Source organism: Ursus arctos, unplaced genomic scaffold (assembly GCF_023065955.2).
Source record: "Ursus arctos isolate Adak ecotype North America unplaced genomic scaffold, UrsArc2.0 scaffold_18, whole genome shotgun sequence".
In the NCBI taxonomy this organism is placed as follows: Eukaryota; Metazoa; Chordata; class Mammalia; order Carnivora; family Ursidae; genus Ursus; species Ursus arctos.
The window spans coordinates 24,494,541-24,518,957 of record NW_026622852.1 but is presented as its reverse complement, the minus strand read 5'-3'; the positions used below and the strand labels follow the sequence as shown (position 1 = coordinate 24,518,957).

General features: G+C 38.8%; 1 protein-coding gene across 20 annotated transcripts in view; it reads left to right on the top strand.

Moving 5' to 3' along the window:
* UBAP2 (ubiquitin associated protein 2) overlaps positions 1–24,417 on the top strand; it is a 116,200-nt gene that overhangs the window by 45,128 nt on the left and 46,655 nt on the right. For 19 of the 20 annotated variants that reach the window (XM_048222929.2, XM_048222927.2, XM_048222931.2 and 16 more), the window contains 4 exons: positions 1,788–1,865; positions 4,176–4,286; positions 10,241–10,394; positions 10,906–10,983. In XM_048222929.2, the coding sequence (XP_048078886.1) occupies positions 1,788–1,865; positions 4,176–4,286; positions 10,241–10,394; positions 10,906–10,983 (421 nt within the window). Of the gene's footprint in view, positions 1–921; positions 1,287–1,787; positions 1,866–4,175; positions 4,287–10,240; positions 10,395–10,905; positions 10,984–24,417 lie in introns of those variants that run through there. The other variant, XM_057313526.1, reaches the window with a different exon arrangement.

Below are 24,417 nucleotides of genomic sequence, written 5' to 3'. Positions count from 1 at the left end.
TTCTCTTTTTTACTTATTTTTACTGTTGTCTCTGTTATTTCCTTTTCTTTTTTTAAGATTTTATTTATTTATTTGATAGGGAGAGAGACAGCGAGAGAGGGAACACAAGCAGGGGCAGAGGGGGAGGGAGAAGCAGACTTCTAGCTGAGCAGGGAGCCCGATGCAAGGCTTGATCCCAGGACCCTGGGACTATGACCTGAGCCAAAGCCAGATGCTTAACAGCTGAGCCAGCAAGGCGCCCCTGTAATTTCCTTCTTTAAAAAACCTATTTTGGGGGGGCGCCTGGATAGCGCAGTCGTTATTAAGCGTCTGCCTTTGGCTCAGGGCGTGATCACAGCATTCTGGGATTGAGCCCCACATCAGGCTTCTCCGGTGGGAGCTTGCTTCTTCCTCTCCCACTCCCCCTGCTTGTGTTCCCTCTCTCGCTGGCTGTCTCTGTCAAATAAATAAATAAAATCTTTAAATAAATAAATAAATAAATAAATAAATATTAAAAAAAGAATAAAAAACTATTTTGGAAGGGGCACCTGGGTGGCTCAGTTGATTAAGTGTCTGCCTTCGGCTTAGGGCATGATCCCAGGCTTGGGGCCTAAGCCTGCACTGGGCTCCCTGCTCAATGGGGAGTCTTCTTCTCCCTCTCCCTCTGTGCTCCCCTCCCCCGCTTGTGCTTTCTGCCCAATCAACTGAGCCACCCAGGTGCCCCAAGAGTTACTTTTTTATATAGTAACTTTCTAATTTTTTATTGCCAAAAATACTGCAAAGGAAACAGCAAAATTCAGTAATTTGATTTTTTAAAAAAAGTGTGTTGGCCCAAAAGCCACTGGAAGAGAGTTTTCTGTTAGGGTGACTAATTTTAGCATTTGAAAGTTTCCTTTTTTTTTTTTTAAAGATCTTTTTTGTTAGAGAGAGAGAGCACAAGCAGGGGAAGTGGCAGGCAGAGCAGGGAGAGGGAGAAGCAGGCTCACCGATAAGCAAGGAGCCCGATGCGGAACTCGATCCCATGACCCTGGGATCATGACCCAAGTCGAAGGCAGCTGCTTAACTGACTCAGCCACCCAGGTGTCCTGAAAGTTTCCTTTTTCTTAAAAATTTTTAAATTGTGGCTAAAAAAAAAAAGTAACTTAAAAAAATATATGTATTTTTTAGGTTTTATTTATTCATCTGAGTGAGAGAGACAGAGAGCACAAGCAGGGGGGAGAGGCACAGGAAGAAGGACAAGCAGACTACTGTTGAGCAGGGAGCCCGATGCAAGCCTGGATCCCAGGACTGTAAGATCATGACCTGAGGTGAAGGCAGACAGCTAACCGACTGAGCCACCAGGCACCCCTAAAAATAATTTTTAATAGTTAAATACAGCCTTTTTCTTTTCAGAGCTGACCAGGATATCTTAAAAGAGTTGACAGCAGAGCCTTTTGGTTTTTTGACAGACGTGCTGGTTCTAAGCCTGTGTCCTAGCAGTCTCCATTACTTCCTGTTCTTCCAATTTTCTGTAGTTCTTATTTACTCCATTTCCCCAAGAGAAAGAACATTTAAGTGAGTAACATGGCCAGTTAAGATGAATAATAATTTCAGGTCATTTGGCCAAAGGACTGGAACCCTTATGCCATTTAATTTGATGTTTATCTGGCTTATGGCAACAGGTTATAAACATTTGAGAGCTCTAATCAGTATTTTTGTTACCATAGCACTATAGTGCTTGAGGTTTTTATGTTTTTCAGGAGATTTTGGCATCTAACTTGTATTTTAGGTGCTCAGATGTTTTTAACAATTTTGTATGTACTTTTCAGGCAACAGCTGAACAGATGCGTCTCGCTCAAGTGATCTTCGATAAAAATGATTCAGAATTTGAAGCTAAAGTTAAACAGGTATATTTGTGGCAAAGGATACTATTATTTGGCAGTATAATCTTCCTAGTTACTAGTGTTACCAACAATGAGCTAGACATTTGTGAAGAAGCAAACTGACCTTGTCTGTACCTGTGTATAGAAAGTACATTTAGTATTTGGCAAGTTCTCAGAAAATTTTGTTTAATGTTAACTGAATTGCCTTTTCCAACATGGTGGTGATTCCAAACTTATGCTGGAAAAATATGTCAGTAAATTTTAGGGTCATGTCTTCATTTAGAACTTTAAGGAGAGGCCTTTTTGATAATACAAATTTCAAAATCTTCAAAAACCTGATGAGGCTTCTTTTCCCTTCAAGATTCTAGAAATCAAGCTGTATAACCCTACCTCTGTCCAGATCTTGGTAGAGGTCTACAAGTAATTGTTCTTGGAGTGAATGTCCCACAGTGAGCTTGTTACTGAGAGTTAGCTGGAAAAGGAAAGGAACCTTGGTGGTTTTCACTGACACCATAAAGAATTACAGAACAGCGGAATGAAAGCAAAGCAGAGTTTTATTAAAGTACACCCCAAGGAAGAAGCGGGCTAGTCAAGAGAGACAATGGCCCTGGAAACTTGGTGGTGTGGGCTTATATCAGTTTTTTCTCTTGGGTGCGTCCTTGGGTTGCAGCATTTGAGTGACAAGCCTGGATTATATAACAATTAGCCAACTACCATGTCCTTTCCCAAGTTGTATTCAGAATGCCTGCATGGTGTAGGAAACTGCAACATTATTTCTATTTTAGAGACATTAGGTCAAATAAGGACAAGCTGCTGCTTTCTGCAAAGTGCAACAAGCACAACAAATTTAGCTCTTTACTCCTGCCCAGGAGGTTGTAACCATAAACCCATGGCTAAATGGGTAGAATGGGGTGGTCCTCAGGCTGTCCTCAGTTGGGGCTCTCCATCATGATATCTAAGGTCCATCCTTGTATTGCTCATGCCTAGCTTCCTGCCTAACTTTTTAGCCCTTTACTCTCTAAACTCTGTTTATACTTACAGTTGCTGTCATTAGACTAATGGTAATATTTTTAGAAGGCCATAAAAAGGATTTATTAAAAATGATAGGACTTATTCTCTGGAATGAGATTTATGTACAGTTGGAGACCTGCTTCAACATATCATACTGTCTTTTATCTGAATAGTATAGCGGATACAGAAAAAAGAGCCCTGGTCCAGGAGTTCAGAGTTTTATGGTTAAACTTTAGTTCGATATTTTACTAATCTAGTCACTGGGGGTAATTTTGATACTTAATGTTTGTTCTTACCACTTGTATATTACCGGTATTGGGTTAATACAGACACTGATAAAAACTGACACTAGTTGATATCCAAAGACCAAAGCACTGTAAAGTTGTAGTGTGTGTTGTAGAACTTTCACTGTGCAATGCAGGGAAGAAAGCAGAGAGAGAGTAGTGTATAGTGCAAAGAGCTCTATCCAGGATACCTAGATACCAGATAGGCCTTTTTATTAATTAGTTTTTTGACAGAGAAATCATTTCAGATGTTGGTGTCAAACTGTTCTGAACAGTAGTACATATTAAAACAGTTAAATGTGTGTAAAACAGAATAGATAACTTAAATCGTATATTTGTTCACTGGTAATTGAAAAACCTGTATTGTACCTAATCTGTGATTGTACTTGTGATGAAAATGTTAAGTAGCTTAATCTCCCTTGTTAAAGAGAATGTACCAAGGGGATTTCTTTGATTACTTCAAACCTAGCACCCTGTTGAAGCTGCTTGCACAGGTACTATGTCTAGGAGTGTTTGTGATAGCTGTAGAATTGCACTTGTGAGACCTTTGGGTGTTGTTGCTGTGTATGTGGAGTGTTCTGATCCAAGTGGTGATAAACCACATAGGGAATGTTTTCTTTGTACAAAATAGTTGGACTGGATATTTTGGTAATGGTGGCCATATACACATACTATTTGAGTAGTTCAGAATTTTGGGAATCCCAGGCCACTGAACTAAATTGGAGTAGTCAGAGCTGATCTTGAGTATGCTGAGAATGTTGGTTTATATGTATGTGTATACTGCTGATTAATAATCTGATACTTGGTCATCTTGGAGGAGAGTTGATTTGTAGTTTGGCTCTTCTGTATTGATGAAAAGACAAGTGATGGTCACAAAAAGCAGGTAAACCTGTTCTTGCATTATAAGCTCAGAGTTTGGAAAGAGGCCATCTTCATGTGGAAAGATTGTGTAATTTCTATTTTTAAATAGAAGAATCTTAAAATTGGTCTCAAGTGCCATTTTGGGGTCCCGTTAACCATTTTCTTATAATTTCAACAGCTTATGGAAGTGACGGGGAAAAATCAGGATGAATGCATAGTGGCCCTACATGACTGTAATGGAGATGTGAACAAAGCTATCAATATATTGCTGGAAGGGAATTCAGACACGGTAATAATTATTAATAAGTATTATTAATTGATTTGCAGTGCTAAGATTTATCTCCAATTGCATATTGCATTTTGGACTTCACTTTTTTGGGAGGTGGGGGTGAAGGGAATAATGGGTTCCATTCCATGTTTGTTCTAAGACCAGAAAGAACACTAACCTGAAATGACTGTTTTTGTTACATATGGTTTCTTCATGAAGTTGTAGAATCTGAGGACTCAAAAGTGAACTTGATCATCTACTTCAGCCTTACACAGTTCCCAAATTCTCTGGGCCTGTAGACATTTTTACCACCTGAAAAACTTGTCTTGGCTTCACTGCTTGTGTTTCTTCATCTCAATCATCATCTCTTACTATTCCTTAAATCTCTAGACTAACAGAAAACCAGGATTTGCTGGTATATCTATTTGCTTATGTGTGACTATTCTACAGGCACATTTTCATGACCATTTGACAGATAAAATAAAAAAGAAAGGTGTTACTGTTGGTTTTTTTTTCTTAAGCTTAGTAAATTTTGAGGAATGTGCAGACACACTAAGCTTTATCCTTTCTATTTTAGGAAGGATACAACTAAAGGCACAGTAGGCAGTTGTCAGCCCTAATTTCTTGATTTCTGCATGGAGATTGCACATTATATTGCTGCTTCTTTTCTTCTCTTTTCTTTTTTTAAGGTTTTATTTATTAGAGAGAGAGAGAGTGCGTGTGTGTGTGTGTGTGTGTGTGTGTGTGTGTATGTGTATGTATGTGTGTGGATGAGAGAGAGCAGAAGTGAGGGGAGGGGTAGAGAGGGAGGGAGAAGCAGAGTTCCCTGCTGAGCAGGGAGCCCAACTCAAGGCTCGATCCTAGGACTGTGGGATTATGACCTGAGCTGAAGGCAGCTGCTTAACCACCTGAGCCACCCTGGCACCCTGTGCAATGTTTCATTTGTATTTTTTTAATTAGTTAATCAGAGAGAGTGAGCACGAGCAGGGGGAGGGGCAGAAGCGGGGTGGGGAGGAAGGAGACTACCCACTGAGCAGGGAGCCTTTGCGGGGCTCCATCCCAGCACTCTGGGATCATGACCCGAGCTGAAGGCAGTCGTTCAACCAACTGAGCCACCCAGGCGCCCAATGAAATTTTCATTCTTAAGGATAAGGCTGTATTAGGGAAAGGCTATATAAAAATGAGCTGTTGTGACAAGCTCAGATGTAAAATGAGTATCTTTATTTAATATGAAATAAGCGGAATGAGTTATATAATTATAAAAGTCAGATGTTTGGGATAGTATTTCACTGTTTGAGTATAGCAGTATCTGTGGGTAAAATTCCATGCAAGATAACACTAGTCTGTCAGTTTGTTGGGAAAATACATCATGTTAAGTGACAATATAAAATTTTGAATAGTTTTTGTTTGCTGATACTTAAGTTTGTATTTTCTGGGTTTTATAAAATATGGGGAATATGTTTATCTCATTGATAATGGATACAGTATAGAATGGCTCTCAGTTTTTGTTTGTTTTTGTCTTTTTTTGTATAGAGGGAGAGAGAGTGGGGGACAGACATAGGGGAGAGGGAGAGAGAGAATCCTAAGCAGGCTCCATACTGGTGCAGAGCCTGACTCAGGGCTCGATTTCACAACCCTGAGATCATGACCCAAGCGAAAATGAAGAATTGGACACTTAACTGACTGAGCCACCCAGGCGCCCCTAAACTACCTCCTTTATTTTTATATGTGTGTGTGTGTATGTATGTATATACACTGTGAATAAATGAAGTATTTCCAAATTGTTAATTGGAGGGCCTGTTTTCTTTTTATATATTCGAGGTAGGTCAGGATACTACTTTGTATTGCCTTTCCTTTAGCTCTCGCTGACTTCATTCTTTTTCTGTGGTAGTGGGTGAATTTTTAAGTCTTAAATAAATGTCCGGTTCTCTTTGTTTTATTGAGTCTTAACTTCTTATGCTCCTTCGGGACCGAACCCTAAGGAGGTAGTTCTGGGTTAAATGATAAAGAACATATCTTTGGTTTCCTTGAATCTGGAAATCATGTGGTGAGGTTGGATCTAGTTTGGTTTCTTCATAGATCAGAAAATAGCAAATTAGGGCCTGAATACAGACAGAAAAGGCGTATGCTTGTTGAGAGATGAGAAGGCTGTGGTAGAAAGGAGAGGCAGAGGGAAAGTCCTTTTGAAACTGGTTTTTTTTAGGATCATTCTTCATAGTGTTTGTCTTGTCACCTACCTGATTGCTGTCTGTAGCAGCCATGGCCAACCAGCTGTAAGGTATGTCTTCCCTTGACTGGGGTAGTTTATTGGCGTGGAGGTGCTAGACAAAATAAACACTGTAGGGTTGCTAGGAGCAAGAACGTTTAAAATAAACCATGAAAGCAAATATATCTTGTTCTATTGACTAACCTTATTTTGTGCCAGGATCTTCTGAAACAAAATTATTATTATTTTTAATTTTATTTACTTATTTGAGGGAGAGAGAGTGAGAGGGAGAGCACAAGCAGGGGAGGGATAGAGGAAGAGGGAGAAGCAGGCTCCCGCCGAGCAGGGAGCCCAGTGCAAGGCTCGATCCCAGGACTCCAGGATCATGACCTGAGCTGAACGCAGTTGCTTAACCGACTGAGCCATCCAGGCACCCCTGAAACAAAATTATTACTTTGGGGGGAAAAAAAATTAAGTGGAATTGTCCATGATAATTTTAAGGATGAGTTTGTCTTTCATGTAAGAGGAGCTGTCACAAAGGAAGACATTGAACATGATCATAAGTACTAATAAACCTTTTATTTATTATAATGCTCTTTTGAGTGACAGAATAGTTCTGAAATATCAGTCTCTCGCATTAATGTACTTTTTTTTAAAAAAATTTTTTTCAAGTAATGTGTTTGTGTTGTGTAGTTCCTGGCAAATATGAGGAGGTGGGCGAGTGATATTTATTTAGCCGTCCCTGGAAAGCTGCTTTTCTGATCACTAAATGTAGTGTCTGGGAGGACCATTCCTCTTAGACTTTCTTCAGACCTATTGTACAAGTAGCCAAATACAGATAACAAAGGGTCAGAAGTTCAGTTGAAAGTCTTTTGTAATTGTTTGGTTTATTTGAAAGCTTGTGTGCATGCTCACAGACTGTTGTGCCAAATGTGCGATACTCGCTTTAGCATTTACAGTGGCATTAGACCAATTGCCCCTTAAGTTTGCTCTCCTTACTTCCTCCACAAATAAGTTCTTGTCAGTCTTGAATCAAGCCCAAGACTTGATTATGGGTATCCTTTGCTGAATGAAATGGGGTAAGATGTTTTTCTCAAATGTTTCACATACAGGGGCGCCTGGGTGCTTAGTCAGTTAAGCGTCTGCCTTCTGCTCAGGTAATGATCCTGGGCTCCTGGGATGGAGTCCCCCTTCGGGCTCCCTTTTCAGTGGGGAATGTGCTTCTCCCTCTGCCCTTCACCCTGCTTCTGCTCTCGTGCATGCACATTCTCTCTCTTTCTTTCTCTCTCGAAAATAAATATATATTTAAAAAAAAAAAAGACAATGTTAATTGTATACACTATGCACCTATGCTGGCTCTACTATGTGTACCTTTTCTAGGACTTCTAGAATTTACCTTTTGTCTTGTTAACCTAAGAGGACAGGATTCTATCTTACATAGTTGTCTTGTTTGTTCATATTAGCAAGCATAATCGAGTTTGTACACTGCAGAATTATTTCTCTGGAATAAATGTGCTTTATTGTTTTCTCTAATTAAAAAAACAATGCAGAGGGGTGCCCAGGTGCCTCAGTCAGTTGAGCCATCTGCCTTCCGCTCAGGTCATGATCTCAGGGTCCTCGGATCGAGCCCTACATTGGGCTCTGCACTGGCGGGGCATCTGCTTCTACTTCTCCCTTTGTGTGCTCACACGCTCTCTCTCTCTCTCTCTCTGTCTCAAATAAATAAAATCTTTTAAAAAAAGCAGTGCAGAATGATAAAAAATTAAGTGTCTTCATTTAGGTAACTACTCCTTTCTTCAGTATATATGTATATATACAGGCTTACATTTGAACCAAAAAATATAATCCTGTTTTATACACTTGTTAGTTGGTTAGCTTGCTACACTTACATCATGGATCTCTTTCTGTGTACGCCTGGATAACTTATTTCCTAAAGATTTTATTCATTTATTAGAGCCAGAGCATAAGTGGAGGTGAGAGGCAGAGGGAGAGGCAAAAGCAGAGAGGGAGAAGCTCAGTGCTGACTCCATCCCAGGGCCCAAGGTCCCGGGATCATGACCTGAGCTGAAGGCAGATTCTTTTTTTTTTTTTTTAAGATTTTATTTATTTATTTGACAGAGCTAGAGACAGCCAGCGAGAGAGGGAACACAAGCAGGGGGAGTGGGAGAGGAAGAAGCAGGCTCCCAGCAGAGGAGCCTGATGTGGGGCTCGATCCCATAACGCCGGGATCACGCCCTGAGCCGAAGGCAGATGCTTAACCGCTGTGTCACCCAGGCGCCCCTGAAGGCAGATTCTTAACCGATTGAGCCACCGATTGGGGCACCCAGGTTCCCCAACCTGGGTAACTCTAAGTGGCTACATACTGCTCCATTTGTGGATGTTTTAGAGTAGTTAGTCTTTTAAGGTAGACATTTGGAGGATTCCCCCACCCTTCATTCTAACCATCGTCTGTATGTATATAAATGTTTGCACAATTAACAAAATTATTTTCTGTGAATAAAGGCCTAGAACTAGAATTGCTGGGTCAAAAGCTGTGAACTAATTACAGTTTGGGTACTATTCCTAGGTAGACTTGTAGGAAGATTAGAATAGATGGATATCTACCAGAACTGAATATACCAGATTATATGCTGTAACTGTCAGTTGTTGATTTTTAAAAAATATTGATCAAAGCTTAAAGTTGGAAAATAACTTGTTTTAATTATTATTTTTTTCACATGCAATGATTTTATATGTAACTAAATACATGGGTTCAGTAGAGGTTTGTAGATGTCAAAAAAAAATCTTTCTAAAATGGTGTTTTAAATCTGACCTCCACTGTTTTGGAAGTAATTCAGCTATATTTCTTCAATTTTAGTTTTTTAATTTCTAGTGTTTATGTTTATTTGGATATACAATATTAGTAATTTCCTTTTGTTCCTAAGATTTTTTTAAGCTTAAAATAGTTCTTGCTCTTATTTTGGGATTGAATCACTTCAAATCTCTTGTGAAATGACGTAGATGATGACAAAGTAAACAGAAACAAATGGGCCAGTTTGGGGATTTCTCCGTAATATACCTTTATTGATATCCTAATACCACTTATTTTCACAAGAACGAGGTGTTCTTTTCTCAGCAATTTATACACACACACACACACACACACACACACACACGATTTGATTTCCATCACAATTAGAGGAGAGGCAGAGAAGGGAGATTATATAAATTATTTGACTTCTCATTAGAAACAGGTCTTTGAGGTTGAAATTTTGGGTACTTAGTTTAAAAAAATAACCTCAAATTTTATTTGCCTACCATTAAATTTTTTTAGTTGGTTACTTTGGTTAACTGAATAGAGCAAGTTACTCCTGAGGTTTTAGAGCAGCATTTTAGGGTAATTTTGTATTCTTTGAGCTAATCTGCTTATTCATAGGTTTAAGGCCTACTGAGGTAGGTGGAGGTGGCATAGTGTGGGAGCTTGGGGGAAATGACCTTTACTTTATTTTTAAATCAGCATAGGAAAAAGCTCTGTGGTGGGATAACATATAGTATGTTGTTAATTCAGCTAGTTGCTGTATTCTTTTGTGCTGTATATGGCAACAGGAGCTTAGCAAGAGGTTTGCTGTCTTTATCATCAGAAAGTAGAACTATATGGATAAGAATTAAAATGGTGGGCAAGTGAGCTGCAAGGTGTGGGTTATTAGGTCTGAAAGATATATGCATATATCCTTGATAATTGTGTACACTTTGAATGACAACTCTGAATGACCACTCTTGTCTTCGGTAGACTTCATGGGAGACTGTAGGGGGGAAGAAGAAGAATTTTGGAAAAGAAAGTTCAGAAAACAAAGAGAATAGAGAGAAGAGAAGTGAGAGAGAACTAAATCGTGGACGTGGAAACAACAACCGGAAAGGAAGAGGTGGCAGTCGTGGGAGAGAGTGTAAGTACATTTCTCCTCAATTTTTTGTTATGAAAAAAAATTTTTTTTTAAGATTTTATTTATTCAACAGAGATAGAGACAGCCAGCGAGAGAGAACACAAGCAGGGGGAGTGGGGGAGGAAGAAGCAGGCTCATAGCGGAGGAGCCTGATGTGGGGCTCGATCCCATAACGCCGGGATCACGCCCTGAGCCGAAGGCAGACACTTAACCACTGTGCCACCCAGGCGCCCCACAAACGTGATTTTTTGAAGCAAACTTGCTTTACGGGAGGGCAAGTCCAACTAGAAGAAAGAAAAAGTGATACATTGTTTTAATTTCCTTACAGAATTTTCCCCTACAAATTAAGCTAGATGTGCTGTCATCAGTTTTTGAGCCACTTTTATTTGCTTTTGTTTTTACTGTTTTCTGATCCCTTTTGTTACGTTTTGGCCTTTTTAAAAAGTCTTTTTGTCCTTGCCTTTGATAGCTCTTATGTACAATTATGTACAAGAGGTGCTCTTTTCTTCCGTAGTTAGAGGTGAAGAGAACGGAATTGATTGCAATCAAGGGGACAAGCCTTCAGACCGTGGCAAGAGAGCCCGTGGCAGAGGTAAGACAGAATAAGGGAGATGGAGATGCTTGTGATTGGAAGGAGGAGGCAGGCTATTGGTATACTTACTTCACTAAGACATGGCAATGTACTCTGAGAGAAGGGTTGATCTTCTGCAATCTTTGGATTTGTTTACCAGTGGCTATGAGTGAAGTGGTTGGATTTACATAATTTTGAGAAAACTTACTGGTTGGTTTCACCTGAGCTGAGAAAGTCCTTTAAATGAATAATTTAAAACTTGAAGCTCTGATCAAACAGTCATTAAATTCTTCTTTGTTGGACTTTAATAGATGTGTTTTTTACCCTTATGATACCGGTTTTAAAATTAGAAGTATTTGCCCATTTATTAGCTCCTTCCCATCCCCCAATATTTTATGTTAGTGATCATTTCTTAACATTTATTGACTTGGGATGTCATTATGCCACTTTAATGATGTAATTTCATATACTTTAGAGTTGTGACTCAATTTTCTCAGGGTCAGAAAATCAAGATACATAATGTAATATGCAGATATTGCTTTGGTTCAGTGGATGAACTACCTGAACTGACATTTTGTTTGATCCATTTTATTTCATTTTTCCTTTTAAGATTTTATTTTTAAGTAATCTCTGCACCAAACATGGAGCTTGAACTCCCAACCTCACAACCCCAGAGATCAGGAGTCTCATGCTGTACAGACCAGGCCAGCCAGGAGCCTCCGTTTGATGTATTATTAAATGCAGTTGTGACTGTTCTCTGCATGAGCAGTTCATAGTGACAGAATTTTTGATCAGCAATGTTATTAAGCATAGAAATAATGTAGGCACTGTATGTTAATTACCTAAAATTTCAATTAAAAAAAGAATGTAGGCAATATGTATACTACCAACTTCCTTGGCTGTTCGTTCATTCAACTATCATTTATTAAAATACTATATATGCCAAAGGTAAATGATATCCAGAGATTGGAGTAGGCAAAACTATGTACTGATTTGCCAGACAGAGTCAAAATAAGATTAGAATTATTTATTTGACAGAGAGAGAGAGGGAGAGAGCATGTGAGCACACAAGCAAGGGGAGCAGCAGGCAGAGGGAGAGGGTGAGAAGCAGACGCCCTGCTGAGCAGAGCCCGATGTGGGCTGAATACCAGGACCCTGGGATCATGACGTGAGCCAAAGGCAGATGCCTAACTGACTGAGCCACCCAGGCGTCCCCATCTAACCAATTTTAATAATTATTCCTTTTTCTAGCCTTTTAAAATTATGATCAGTTTCAAATTTAGAGAAAGTGGAGAAAGTAGATGGAACCATATGTCCCCTTCTCCTTAGTCAATAACACTTAAAGATTTTAGCCCTATTGGTCTTCCAGATCTCTTTCCTACCTTCCTTCTCTGCAGAAATATTTTAAAGTAGATTTTTTGGGTCACTTTACCCCTAATTACCATGTTAAGCACCTCTGAAAAAGGTAGACACTTTCATATATAACCATAATGCTATTTTAACAGTTCAAAAAGTCGTATGGGGCGCCTGGGTGGCACAGTGGTTGGGCGTCTGCCTTCGGCTCAGGGTGTGATCCCGGCGTTGTGGGATCTAGCCCCACATCGGGCTCCTCTGCTATGAGCCTGCTTCTTCCTCTCCCACTCCCCTCTCGCTGGCTGTCTCTATCTCTGTCGAATGAATAAATAAATAAAACCTTAAAAAAAAAAAAAGTCGTAGTAACTTTTGGTATCATCTAATATTTAACCTATGTATAAATTTTCCTGATTACTTAAAAAATGTCTTTTCATAGTTGATTTCTTTGAATCAGGATTGAAACAAGATTTATACATTACATATTTTGATATTCTTTAGTCTAGAGTATATTCTTTCTTACTTCTTTGTACCTCCCTTTTTTTCTCCTTACTGTTGATTTGTTGTCAGAACCATGTTATTTGTCTTTTAGGATACCGTGTTTCACATTATGCATTGTTCTTTTTGTTTCTTGTGGTCTTTTGTTTCTAGCTTATTTCTTTAACCCCTGTATTTACTGTAAATGTAAGTTAGCTTTAAAGATTAGATTCAAGCTCAGTTTTTTAGGTAAGCAGAGAGGAGCTTATGTATTCTGTATTGCACTGCATCAGAAGACCTGTTTGTTTTCCTTTTAATTTTTTTAGTTTAGGTTAATGAATGATTGTCCATTGTTAGTAAGTTTATTTGTCAGTAGGTTTTAGGTTACCTGCATTTCTTTTTTTATTTTATTTTATTTTATTTTATTTATTTATTTGACAGAGAGAGAGATAGCCAACGAGAGAGGGAACACAAGCAGAGGGAGTGGGAGAGGGAGAAGCAGGATCCCAGCGGAGGAGCCTGATGTGGGGCTCGATCCCGGAATGCCGGGATCAGCCCTGAACTGAAGGCAGACGCTTAACGACTGAGCCACCCAGGTGCCCCGGTTAACTGCATTTCTGAACATAATCCCTTTCTTGGTTTTTATGATTTAGTTTTTTTTAAATTTAATTTAATTTTTAAAAAAGATTTTATTTATTTATTTGAGAGAGAGAGAGCACGTGCTAGCAGGCTGGGGGAAGGGCAGAGGGAGAGGGAGAGAATCCCAGCAGAGTCTTCGCTGAGTATGGAGCATGACATGGGGCTCGATCCCACAACCCCGAGATCACAACCTGAGCTGAAATCAAAAGCTGGCCACCCAACTGACTGAGCCACCCAGGTGTCCCTATGGTTTCGTTTTTGAAAGAATTCTTTTGGAATTCAAGATGAGGATTGCAGCATATGTAATTCCATTTTTGATTTTCTTTGTGACAAAAGTAGTCTGCTCAGGGGAAGCGTTGGGCCTTGCTTGGTCTCTCCAATGTTGAGGGCTATAGCTAGGCCTGTTTTTGTGTACTTACCTAAGTCTTTAGAATTATCTATCTATGGAATATTTTTTTCTCTGTGACTTGGACAAAAATGGAATAATTAATAATAGCTAATATTTATTTACTGTGACTGCTTTGTTGCGCAGCAGTCCTTTTACTTGTAATTTACTTGTAATTTATGTAATTTACTTGTAATAATTAATAATAGCTAATATTATTTACTGTGACTGCTTTATTGTGTAGCAGGTCTTTTACTTGTCATTAATCCCCCAGTAGAATTTCTAAGGATTGTTGTTGGCTGTTGGTATTCTCGTTTTACATGTGAGAGAACTGAGTCTTAAGAGAGGCAGGTTACTTGTTCATGGTCGGGATGTAAACTACTTCTACCTATTCTGGAACCCAGGTTCTTCACAGAGATAAAGGGAGGAAGGGAGAGAGAGTAGATATTGGGGTGGTTATCTGTCTTCTTGCCTCCTTCCGTCTTAGAGGATTCAGACTTTTTTTTTTTTTTGAATCAGAGGTGGACGTAAATCTCTTTTCTTTATGAAAAGATGGAAAGACTTAACTAGTGGGTTGCCCTGAAACCATGTCTTCTTGGAACTATTGTTATGAGACACTGTGGATTGAAGGAGCCAAAGCAAGTAAAATCTGATAGAATGATGATATTGGCTTGCATTAAAATCCCTCATTCAATACCTAATCCTTTTTTTTAAAGATTTTATTTTTTAAGTAATCTCTACACTCAGAATGGGACTTGAACTCAAAACGGCAAGATGAGAGCCGAAAAAAAAAAAAAGATCAGTCTACGCTACCCCACATGTAAACTTAAATGAGTTATTATTTATTTTTTAGAGAGAGAGAGAGAATGAAAGAACAAAGGGGGTGCGGATAGAGAGAGAATCCCAAGCAGTTGCCACTGTTAGTGTGGAGCCTGACACGGGGCTGGCTCTCATAACCCTGAGATCATGACCTGAGCCAAAATCAAGAGTCGGTTGCCTGACTGAGTGACCCAGGCATGCTGAGTTAAAATTTTTTGCCATTGTTTAGTATGTATGATTTTAATTAAACTTTATTTTTTCTGGGGTGCCTGGGTAGCTCAGTTGTTTAAATGTCGGACTCTTGGTTTTGGCTCAGGTCATGATCTCACGGTGCTGGGATCAAGTCCCACATTGATCGGGCTCTGTGCTCAGTGAGAGTCTGTTTCAGATTCTCTCTCCCTCTCCCTCTGCTTCTCCCCCCACCTCAAAAGATTAAATAAAAATGTTTAAAAAGTATACTTTAACCTTTACTTTTTGAAAAAAAAATTTTTTTACATCATAACACCTATATTTAAGTATATTTAAATATGTTCTTGAAAGAGTTGTGGTCTGGAGATTTCTTTGAATTACTTTGAATCTGACATCCAGCGCAGGGCAAGAGGAGGGAAACATTCAGTATCCTACATTCTCAAAACTACAATTATTTTGCTTTATGAATATTAGTACAGTTTAATAGTAAGTTAATAGTGGTGCAGAACAAATAGTTTGTTACTTTAATAATTAAGGGATAAATGTCTTTTGTTTTATGTAACTTGTCACCTTCCAGATTAGTTGTAAGTCATTTAATGTCTTAATTTACTCTCTTGTAATCTGTTTAATTAGCCTTTAAAATAGTTCATTGGGGGTGCCTGGGTGGCTTAGTTGGTTAGGGGTCCTGGGATTGAGCCCTGTGTCCGACTCCCTGCTCCATGGGGAATCTACTTCTCCCTCTCCCTCTGTGCATGCTCCCTCTCTCTCTCTCTCACTCTCCCTCAAATAAATAAATTTTTTTTTTTTTAAGATTTTATTTATTTGTCAGAGAGAGAGAGCAAGAGTGCGTGCGCTTATGCACAAGCAGGGGGAACAGCAGTCTCTCTGCTGAGCAGGGAACCTGCTGTGGGACTTGATCCCAGGACCCTGGGATCATGACCTGAGCTGAAGGTAGACGCTTAGCCTACTGAGCCACCCAGGCGTCCCTCAAATAAATAAACCTTAAAAAAAAAAACCAACCCAGTTCACTGTTTTGTTCCTTTGCAGTTATTTCTTCCTTAATTTTTGCCTTATCTGCATAATATTGGCTTAAAAAATACTATGAAACAGCATGAATTTAATATGGTGATCTATAATTTTTGGAATATTTTATATTAAGAATTTGATATCTGTGTGACATAAAAAATTAAACATATAATGTGGGAGTATATTTTATGGCATGAAAGTATGGACTATAGCAAATGAAGTAAAATTAAATTTTCTTTATATTGTTTCCATACCATTCACTGAATGTTTGCTCTACATTCAGCGGAACAAGAGTCAGTGTGATACTCATACCAGGTAGCTTTTCTGTACTTTGTTTAAATAGTTTGTAGAGAAATATCTTGTGAGTTGTGTGTTTTTGTGAGAAAAGAACAGCCTCTCCAGAGGAGGAAAGTAGCAGTTGTGCCCGGCCACTATCTTCAGTGTTGTGGTCTTTGCTTTTTGGTGTCAAAATGTTGGAACTCTGTAAATGGTGACCATTCAAAGGTAACTTAGCCATCAAATAATACTGCGTTTTGTGTACAAAATGTTGAATTAACTGATACATACTAAATATCTACTGTGGGGGCGCCTGGGTGGCACAGCGGTTAAGCGTCTGCCTTCGGCTCAGGGCGTGATCCCGGCATTCTGGGATCGAGCCCCACGTCAGGCTCCTCTGCTAGGAGCCTGCTTCTTCCTCTCCCACTCTCCCTGCTTGTGTTCCCTCTCTCACTGGCTGTCTTTCTCTGTCAAATAAAAAAAAAAAAAAAAAAAAAATGTGACTGAAAGTTCTTCTGAATGATACTGACTTAATCCTGAATTTAGATTGAAGATCATGTTAAATATATGTGAGATGTGGAGTATTTTGGGTAAAGTTCTTTGTCATATGATATGTAATAATTAGTAAAAACTATAATTCTGTGTTCGAGGAGTTGAAATTGCTTGTTAGTATTGTATATATTTAGGAATAAGTTTTTATAGGGTTAATCAAGTTTACCATTGTCACAGTAAGGGTAGAAACATGGTGAAGAAGATCAGTAGCCTCTCTACTTCTGTTTTTTTAGTGCTTTGAAGTGCCCATCCCGGGGGAGAAGGAAAACAGAAGGACACAAAAACAACATAATGATGTTATTGACCACTAAACTTTACTATGCTTGTGGGTCAGGGTACTCACAATGTAATACCGATGTTATGTGCCTGATTAATCCTTACTACCCTATTGTAATTAGATCATTGAAAATTCCTTTGTTTTAAGGTTTAGGGAATACAGAAGAGCTGGGGTGTCTTATCTGGGAGAAGTTTCTCTTTTCCAGAGTATTTGATCTTTGAGATGCTTCTCCTGGAATTAAATGGGCTTCTTAAAGAAATGGTGAGATATTCATGACTGAATTCCCTCTGTGGCACACTTGAACCCTTCAGTGTGGTCCTTGAGAGTAAAAATCTAGTCCCAGAACTTGGATTGGTTGCTTAGGGACATATTTAAAAATGAAAGGCTGATTAATAAAAACTGACTCCTGTTACAAATTGAACAGATTTATTGTTATAAAAACACATCCTAGGGAACAGCCAGTGAGTTGGAAAACCGGAGTATAGGTGGGAGTGAGATTGATTAGTTTTATTATCTTGATGTAGAGTTGATATATTTACTTTGGTTTTATTTAGGCAAATGAAACTGAAATAAAACTTTACAGACCAAGTAAAATCACCATAAAATTTTACTTAATCACAATTGTCACATCCTCATGTTCTTTTCTGGACTGTTTGGTGGTTATTCATACAATTTTCCCCATTGGTAAATTTAACAGTGAATAGAAACAGAATGAAAACAATAAAAAGTATGGTCCATGTCAATGAACTGTGTGTGTGGAAAAATTCAAATTTAATTTTCCTAGTCAAAATCTTTCACAGTAGCTTGATACAAAAACAACTAATGAAACCAAAGTTCTTTTTGCCTTTGTTTTTGGCTACATTAGCTGACCTCACTAGATAGTATGTTTATACAAGAACAAAGAAGAGCCAGACTTGACCTGAATCTCTTAGAAAATTATTCCTATAGAGTGTATTTTTTTCATAAGATTTTTGGGTATTGGAATTGAAATTGAGGATTTGGCCGAGGATTTGGCCAAGGATTTGGGTTAAGGCTGAATTAATGGAATGTCAGGCAAGTATGTTTGCCAGTAGGCCCTTTAATAGCTCCAGAACTGTAAAAATCTTCAAGGAGTGGCCCTTGTTGGTGTTGGCCACTTATTTTCACAGGGTGAGGGAGTAATTGGAATTGTATTTTCCCAGCCATTCTGAAACGCAGGCAAGAGATAAGTAGAGAGGAATTTGTTGTTTCATAGAGAATATATATAGATAGTATTTTTTGTAGTCTGTATTAGTGTATTTATGTATTTTTTCACTCACTCATTTATTTTTAAAGTAAGCTCTGTGCTGTATGTAGGGCTTGAATTCATGACCCCGAGATCAAAAGTCCCATGCTCTGCTGACTGAGTCAGCCAGGTGGCTCTATATCAGTGCATTTAAAAATAATTTTCGGGGGACGCCTGCGTGGCTCAGTCAGTTAAGCGTCTGCCTTCAGCTCAGGTCATGATCCTGGGATCCTGGGATGGAGTCAGGCATCTGGCTTCTTGCTCAGCGGGGAGCCTGCTTCTCCCTCTGCCTGCCGCTCCCTCTGCTTGTGCTCTCTCTCTGTCTCTCTCTCTGACAAATAAATAAATAAAATCGTAAAAAAATAAAAATAATTTTTGGGCTTCATGCCTTTGAGTAGTTTAGACTTTCAGACTTCTATGATATAGGCCTATTTTCTTATTAAATCTTTTCCATCTTTTTAAATTTGTATTGCTGGGTGTATATTTTTCCTAAAGTAAATTATCTCATTATTTTTTTGGTCATGGTTTATTTAAAAGCTTCAAAATAAAATAAAATTTAGTATGACTTCCCATTTTTATTGGCTGTTTTATTTCACTTTGTGTTCAGTGTGCTTTATGTAGTAAAAGATACTAAAATAATTTTCCAGTGGACTTGGTGAGTTAGTGCCATCTGATTTCTGGGGCATAGCAGAATGTATTTATGTATTAGAAATGACATTCTCATCTTGAAGGTTAGATTACGTATTGATGTTTATTTTTATCTTCTCAATAAGTGAAAATTACAGTTAAGTCACTCCTTTTTTATTTTATTCCTACAAATTTATTTTATTGGTTTATGGTTTGGCAGCATGTGTGTATTGTTTTGTCTTGTCTTTTGGTGAGATTGAGTTGGGTTAGGTAAAGAGTAATACTTGAGATTGCAGGGAGGGTGGTTTGTTTCCTTCTGGATGGAAGAAAAATAATGCCGTGAAAAGGCAATGTTTACTCCCTATCCTTTCTCCTTTATTTTGCGTTACTTACCTCATGGTTTGTTATTTAGCAACTCAAGTTCCTCTATTTTTAAAAACAAACTAATAGGTGAATATGCTCTGTGCAGTATACTTGAAAAAGTAATTACTGAGCACCTACTGTATACCAACATTATATTTTTTAAACTTTTGAATTCTTTGTAGTGCCTCCTTGGGTCCTGGTACGAAAAGTACTTGACAGAATGCAGTGCTCTAAAATGTATTGCTGAACAGCTGGGTGATTCCCTGTAATTGAATAGTGACATTATTATTACATCTCTAAATATGAGTTTAGTTTATGAATAAGTTCTACGTTCATGAAATTGGTGTTACGTATCAGTCTTAAACGCAGCAACTAATATTTAAATACTTACTGTTGCAGATAATGGTGCGAATAAGACATGGCCCTTCACAAACAGGGTGGGAAGGGAGAAGAGATAGTCAAGTAAAATCACTATTTGACTTAAGAAAATGATTGGTGATCAACTGTTGATGGGGTCTTCTTTATTCGTTTTTAATTTTTTTTTTTTTTTAAGTAATAAATCTCTGTGCCCAACGTGGGGCTTGAACTCAAAACTCGTAGATCAAGAATCTTATGCTCCGCTGACTGAACCAGCCAGGCGCCCTAGTAGGGTCATCTTTAGATTGAGTGCCCAGAGGAGGTTGCTCAGGAGGAAGAAAGCCATGTGAAAATCTAGGTAGGAACATTCTGTGTAGAAGGAGCAGCTAATGTAAACATGGAAAACAACTTGGATTTTTTTTTTTTTAACAGAATTAAAAAAACTTATTGGAGGGGTGCCTGAGTGGCTCAGTCGTTGAGCGTCTGCCTTCGGCTCAGGGCGTGATCCTGGCGTTCTGGGATCGAGCCCCACATCAGGCTCCTCCGCTGGGAGCCTGCTTATTCCTCTCCCATTCCCCCTGCTTGTATTCCCTCTCTTGCTGGCTTTCTCTCTCTCTGTTGAATGAATAAATGGAATCTTAAAAAAAAAATACTTATTGGAAGATGAAATATACACAGAAGTGCTCAGGGTGCAGTTTTAACATTTTACCCTGAAATAAAGTAGAACAGAATTTTGGGTAATGGTTACTCAGTTTTCCTGAATTTTGGTATTTTACTGTTTGTTTTATTGTTTCTTTATGTTTGTATATATTGTTTTTTTTCTGAAACCTTTGAATATAAATTACAACATAATGCCATTTTACCCCTTAGTATTTTAGTGTATATCTCCTGAGGAAAAAAGATATTCTTTTATGGAGGTATTTTACAATGATAAAATCAGGAAATTACTATTGATGCAATTTATAGGCCTTATTGAAAAGTTTACTGTTATTCTGTAATGTTCTTTATAAGAAAGTATTCTGGTCTGGGATCCAATCCAGTATCATGCATTGTATTTAGCCCTCATATCTCTTTAGTGTCCTTCAATCTAAAAATAGTTCATTAGTCTGGAATAATCTTGGTCTTTCATGGCTTTAATGCTTTTGAAGCATATGGACTCTCTTATAGAATGTCCTTCAGTATTAGTCTGAGAAACTTCCCCATGAATAGATTGATATTATCTGGTGTATTTAAATTTTATTTTAATGCCAGTATAGTTAACCTGTTACTTATTTTTGAGAGGAATATCACAAAGTGAGGATCACTGACTTCAGTGCATTACATTAGAGGGCACATGATACAAGTTTATCCCATTACTAGTGATGTTAGTTTTGATTACTTAAGAACAGTAGTTTCTGCCAAGTTTTCTCCTCTATGAAGTTACTGCACTTTGTAAGTAATAAATACTTTTCAAGGGAAGTACTCTGAGACTATATAAATATCCTTTTTTGTATGTGTTATGTGTCCCTGGATCTAGTAATTGCCTAAACCTCAAACTGTCCCAGTTATATAAAACTAATATTGCCTGTTTTGCATTAGCTAATTTGAATTGGGTTTTTCCTTCAAGCATGCTGAAGAGCCCTGCCTGAAATGGGGCTTAGGAGAAATTATCTTCCACTGGGGAATTTTTTTTTTTTTTTTAAAGATTTATTTGAGAAAGCACAGGGTGGGGGGCGGAGCAGAGGGAGAGGGAGAAGGAGACTCCCCACTGAGGAGGGAGCTGCATGTGGGGCTCGCATGTGGGGTTCAGTCCCAGGACCCTGAGATCATGACCTGAGCTAAAGGAGATGCTTAACCAACTGAGCCACCTATTTGGGAATTTCTAAAATTGTCACTACAGGGGAAAGGAGGAACACATAAAATATGAAATCATAGAGGGATATAAACCATAAGAGACACTTAACTATACACAAACCTAGGGTTGCTGCAGGGGTGGTGGGTGGAGGGATGGGGTAACTGGGTGATGGGCATTAAGGAGGGCAAGTTAGGTCATGAGCACTGGGTGTTACATGCAACTGATAAATCACTGACCTCTACCTCTGAAACATAGAGTATACTACATGTTAATTGATTTTAAATAAAAAAATTTAAAAAACTAAAATTGTCACCACAAAAGGGGCAGCTTACTCAGTCCAAAAGGGGGTCAGTCTCCTCATGGTTCTGGGTGGAAGGAGATGGAACCCAATCAGTCACTGCCAAGCAGGAAGCATGACATCTAGGGTATGGCTCTTCAGTGTACTGACACCTTCAGCGAGTGGCGGCGAGGTGGGGGGGTGCGGGTGCAGCGCCATAGGGGTTGGGGAGCCAGCTCAGAGAATTTCCTAAATATCCTTTTAAAAAAAATCAGACTTTTATTTACTAGTTTTAGAGTCCATTAATTCCTGAAACATTTACCATAACACATTTATGTTTTTTTAAATGATTTATTTATTGGGGCGCCTGGGTGGCTCAGTCTGTTAAGGTCTGACTCTTGATTTCTGCCCAGATCATGGTCTCAGGGTTGTGGGATTGAGCACCATGTCGGGCTCTGCGCTCAGCACAGAGATTGAGCAGACAGAGGGAGAGGGATGGAGAGAGAGAATCTCAAGGAGACTCCCTGCTGAGCACAGAGCTTGATCAGGGCTCAGTTTCATGACCCTGATGACCTGAGCCGAAATCAAGAGTGGGTCGCTCATCTGACGGAGCCACCCAGGTGCCCCCATAACACATTTAGAATCAGACTTCTTTGCTAAGGACAAGCTAATACATGGGTTGTGAAGGTGGATTTTAAACTTCATTGCTCACTGAATCCCAGGGAGATTTTGCTGTTGTCATTTAATTCGTTTATGCTGCTTTAGGGTTGGAAAGGCATATTCCTGTCTGAGAATATACTCTAACCTAGGGACAGAAAGGCAGAACTTGTTTGACTCCCAAGTCTCTGAGCCAGGCAAGCACAAGAGATGCACTGTTCTTCGTATGGCCTGAATAGTTCTATGGGCATAGAGGCAGCTCATAGTCAACATGGCAACTGTTTTTATAATTGAACCAGTCATGAAAATTAGGGAATTTTTGTCTATACAAAAAGCCTTAGAACTAGTCAGGACCTTGCGTAAAGATGTTTCATGATGTTTCTGATGACTCAGAGTGTGCAGTAATAAATTCAAGATCACAGCTTCTGGCACATTTGGCTGTTAGCAAAGTGCTCCATACAATCTTGTGAAGATGCGGGAAAGGGATTGCTTTCTGTCAGATTAGGATCACTGTCCCTATTTGCTTCTATTTAGGTCACACATGTTGGGCACTGGGCCGGTGGGGAATGTCTGCAGTTAGGGTCCGCCTCCGTAGAGGCGATTGGCTGTTTTCTGTGTTTTGGTTTTTTCAAGGGACATGAGCAACTTTTCTGTTCAGGCTGTCAGTGTAAAAACATAAATATTAACTGAATACTTGAGCATTGCTTCAAAAAGTTGTGCAGAGTCCCTAGAGAGGCCCCTAGGGGAAAAGGTAGCATGTATCATAATATTGGTTTATTCTTTATGATAATCTTCCTTAGTCTTGTGTTTTTGTTTTTATTTTTTGTTTTAATTAAAAGATCCCAAGTCTTTATTATGAGCTATTAGATAGAAATAGCTATTTATACCAGGTAACAATGTAGGGAAATGGTAGGTACACAGAAAACAATGTTATTGGTAGCATTATTAGCCAGGTAAATAGGAAAGAGCAATTTTGTTATCTTGCAAAAATTTGTGGGAATAATGGATTTGACTTTTTAAAATCTACTTATGATATTTGGCATGTTTGTGGTCAATACTTGGGTGTAGCTTTTGATCTTTGGAGACGGAGATACATGTAGTTGATACTGACTTCTTCCAGGATACTTGCACGATTTCTTTAATTTTTGCCTTAGGCTTTGTGTTTCTTGTATAAATTCCTTTTTCTTTTTCTAATGAACATCTTGGTTTTCCACTCAAGTATTCCAGGTTTGTTTAATAATTTCTGAGCAGAAACCCCCTTTAAAATCTTGCCACTATTTTCTTAATATTTAACCACTGTTGTAAGTGCCTTTTTTCACATGTATGATCTTGAAATGAATTTTCTTTTGTTACAGGGGGTATGCATGAGTCCACCGATCAAGAGCAGTTGTGTTTTTTCTCTTGCTTTCTTCATTGTTAACTTTAGTGCAAAAATAACTTCTTGAGATATAATTCACATACCATATAGTTCATCTGAGTGGGCCACCCAGGCACCTCGTATCTTTTTTTTTTTTTTTAAGATTTTATTTTTAAGTAATCTTTGTACACAGCAAAGGATTTGAATTTATAACCCCAAGGTCGAGAGTTGTATACTCTACTGACTGAGCTAGCCGGCACCCCCATAATAGGTGTCTTTTTTCCCCCCAAAGATTTTATTTGAGAGAGAGAGGGGGGAGCATAAGTGGGGGTGCGGAGGAGCAGAAGGAGAGGCAGAATCCCCGCTGAGAAGGGAGCCTGATGTGGGGCTCCATTCCGGGACCCTGAGACCATGACCTGAGCTGAAGGCAGACACTTAACTGACTGAGCCACCCAAGTGCCTCTATAGGTGTCTTTTGGTGCACAAATCTAATGTCTGTCTGTTTTGCCTGTGTCTTTGATGTCATATGTAAAAAATCATTACCAAATTCAGTGTCACGAAGCTTTTGCTCTGTATTTTCTCTAAGAGTTGTATAGTTATAGCTCTTGCATTTTAGGTCTTTAGTCCACAGTTTCGTATGTTGGGAAAAACTGGAGAGTCACTGAATAAAATGATCTCTCTCTCTCTCTCTTTTTTTTTTTAAAGATTTTATGTATTTGAGGGATAGTG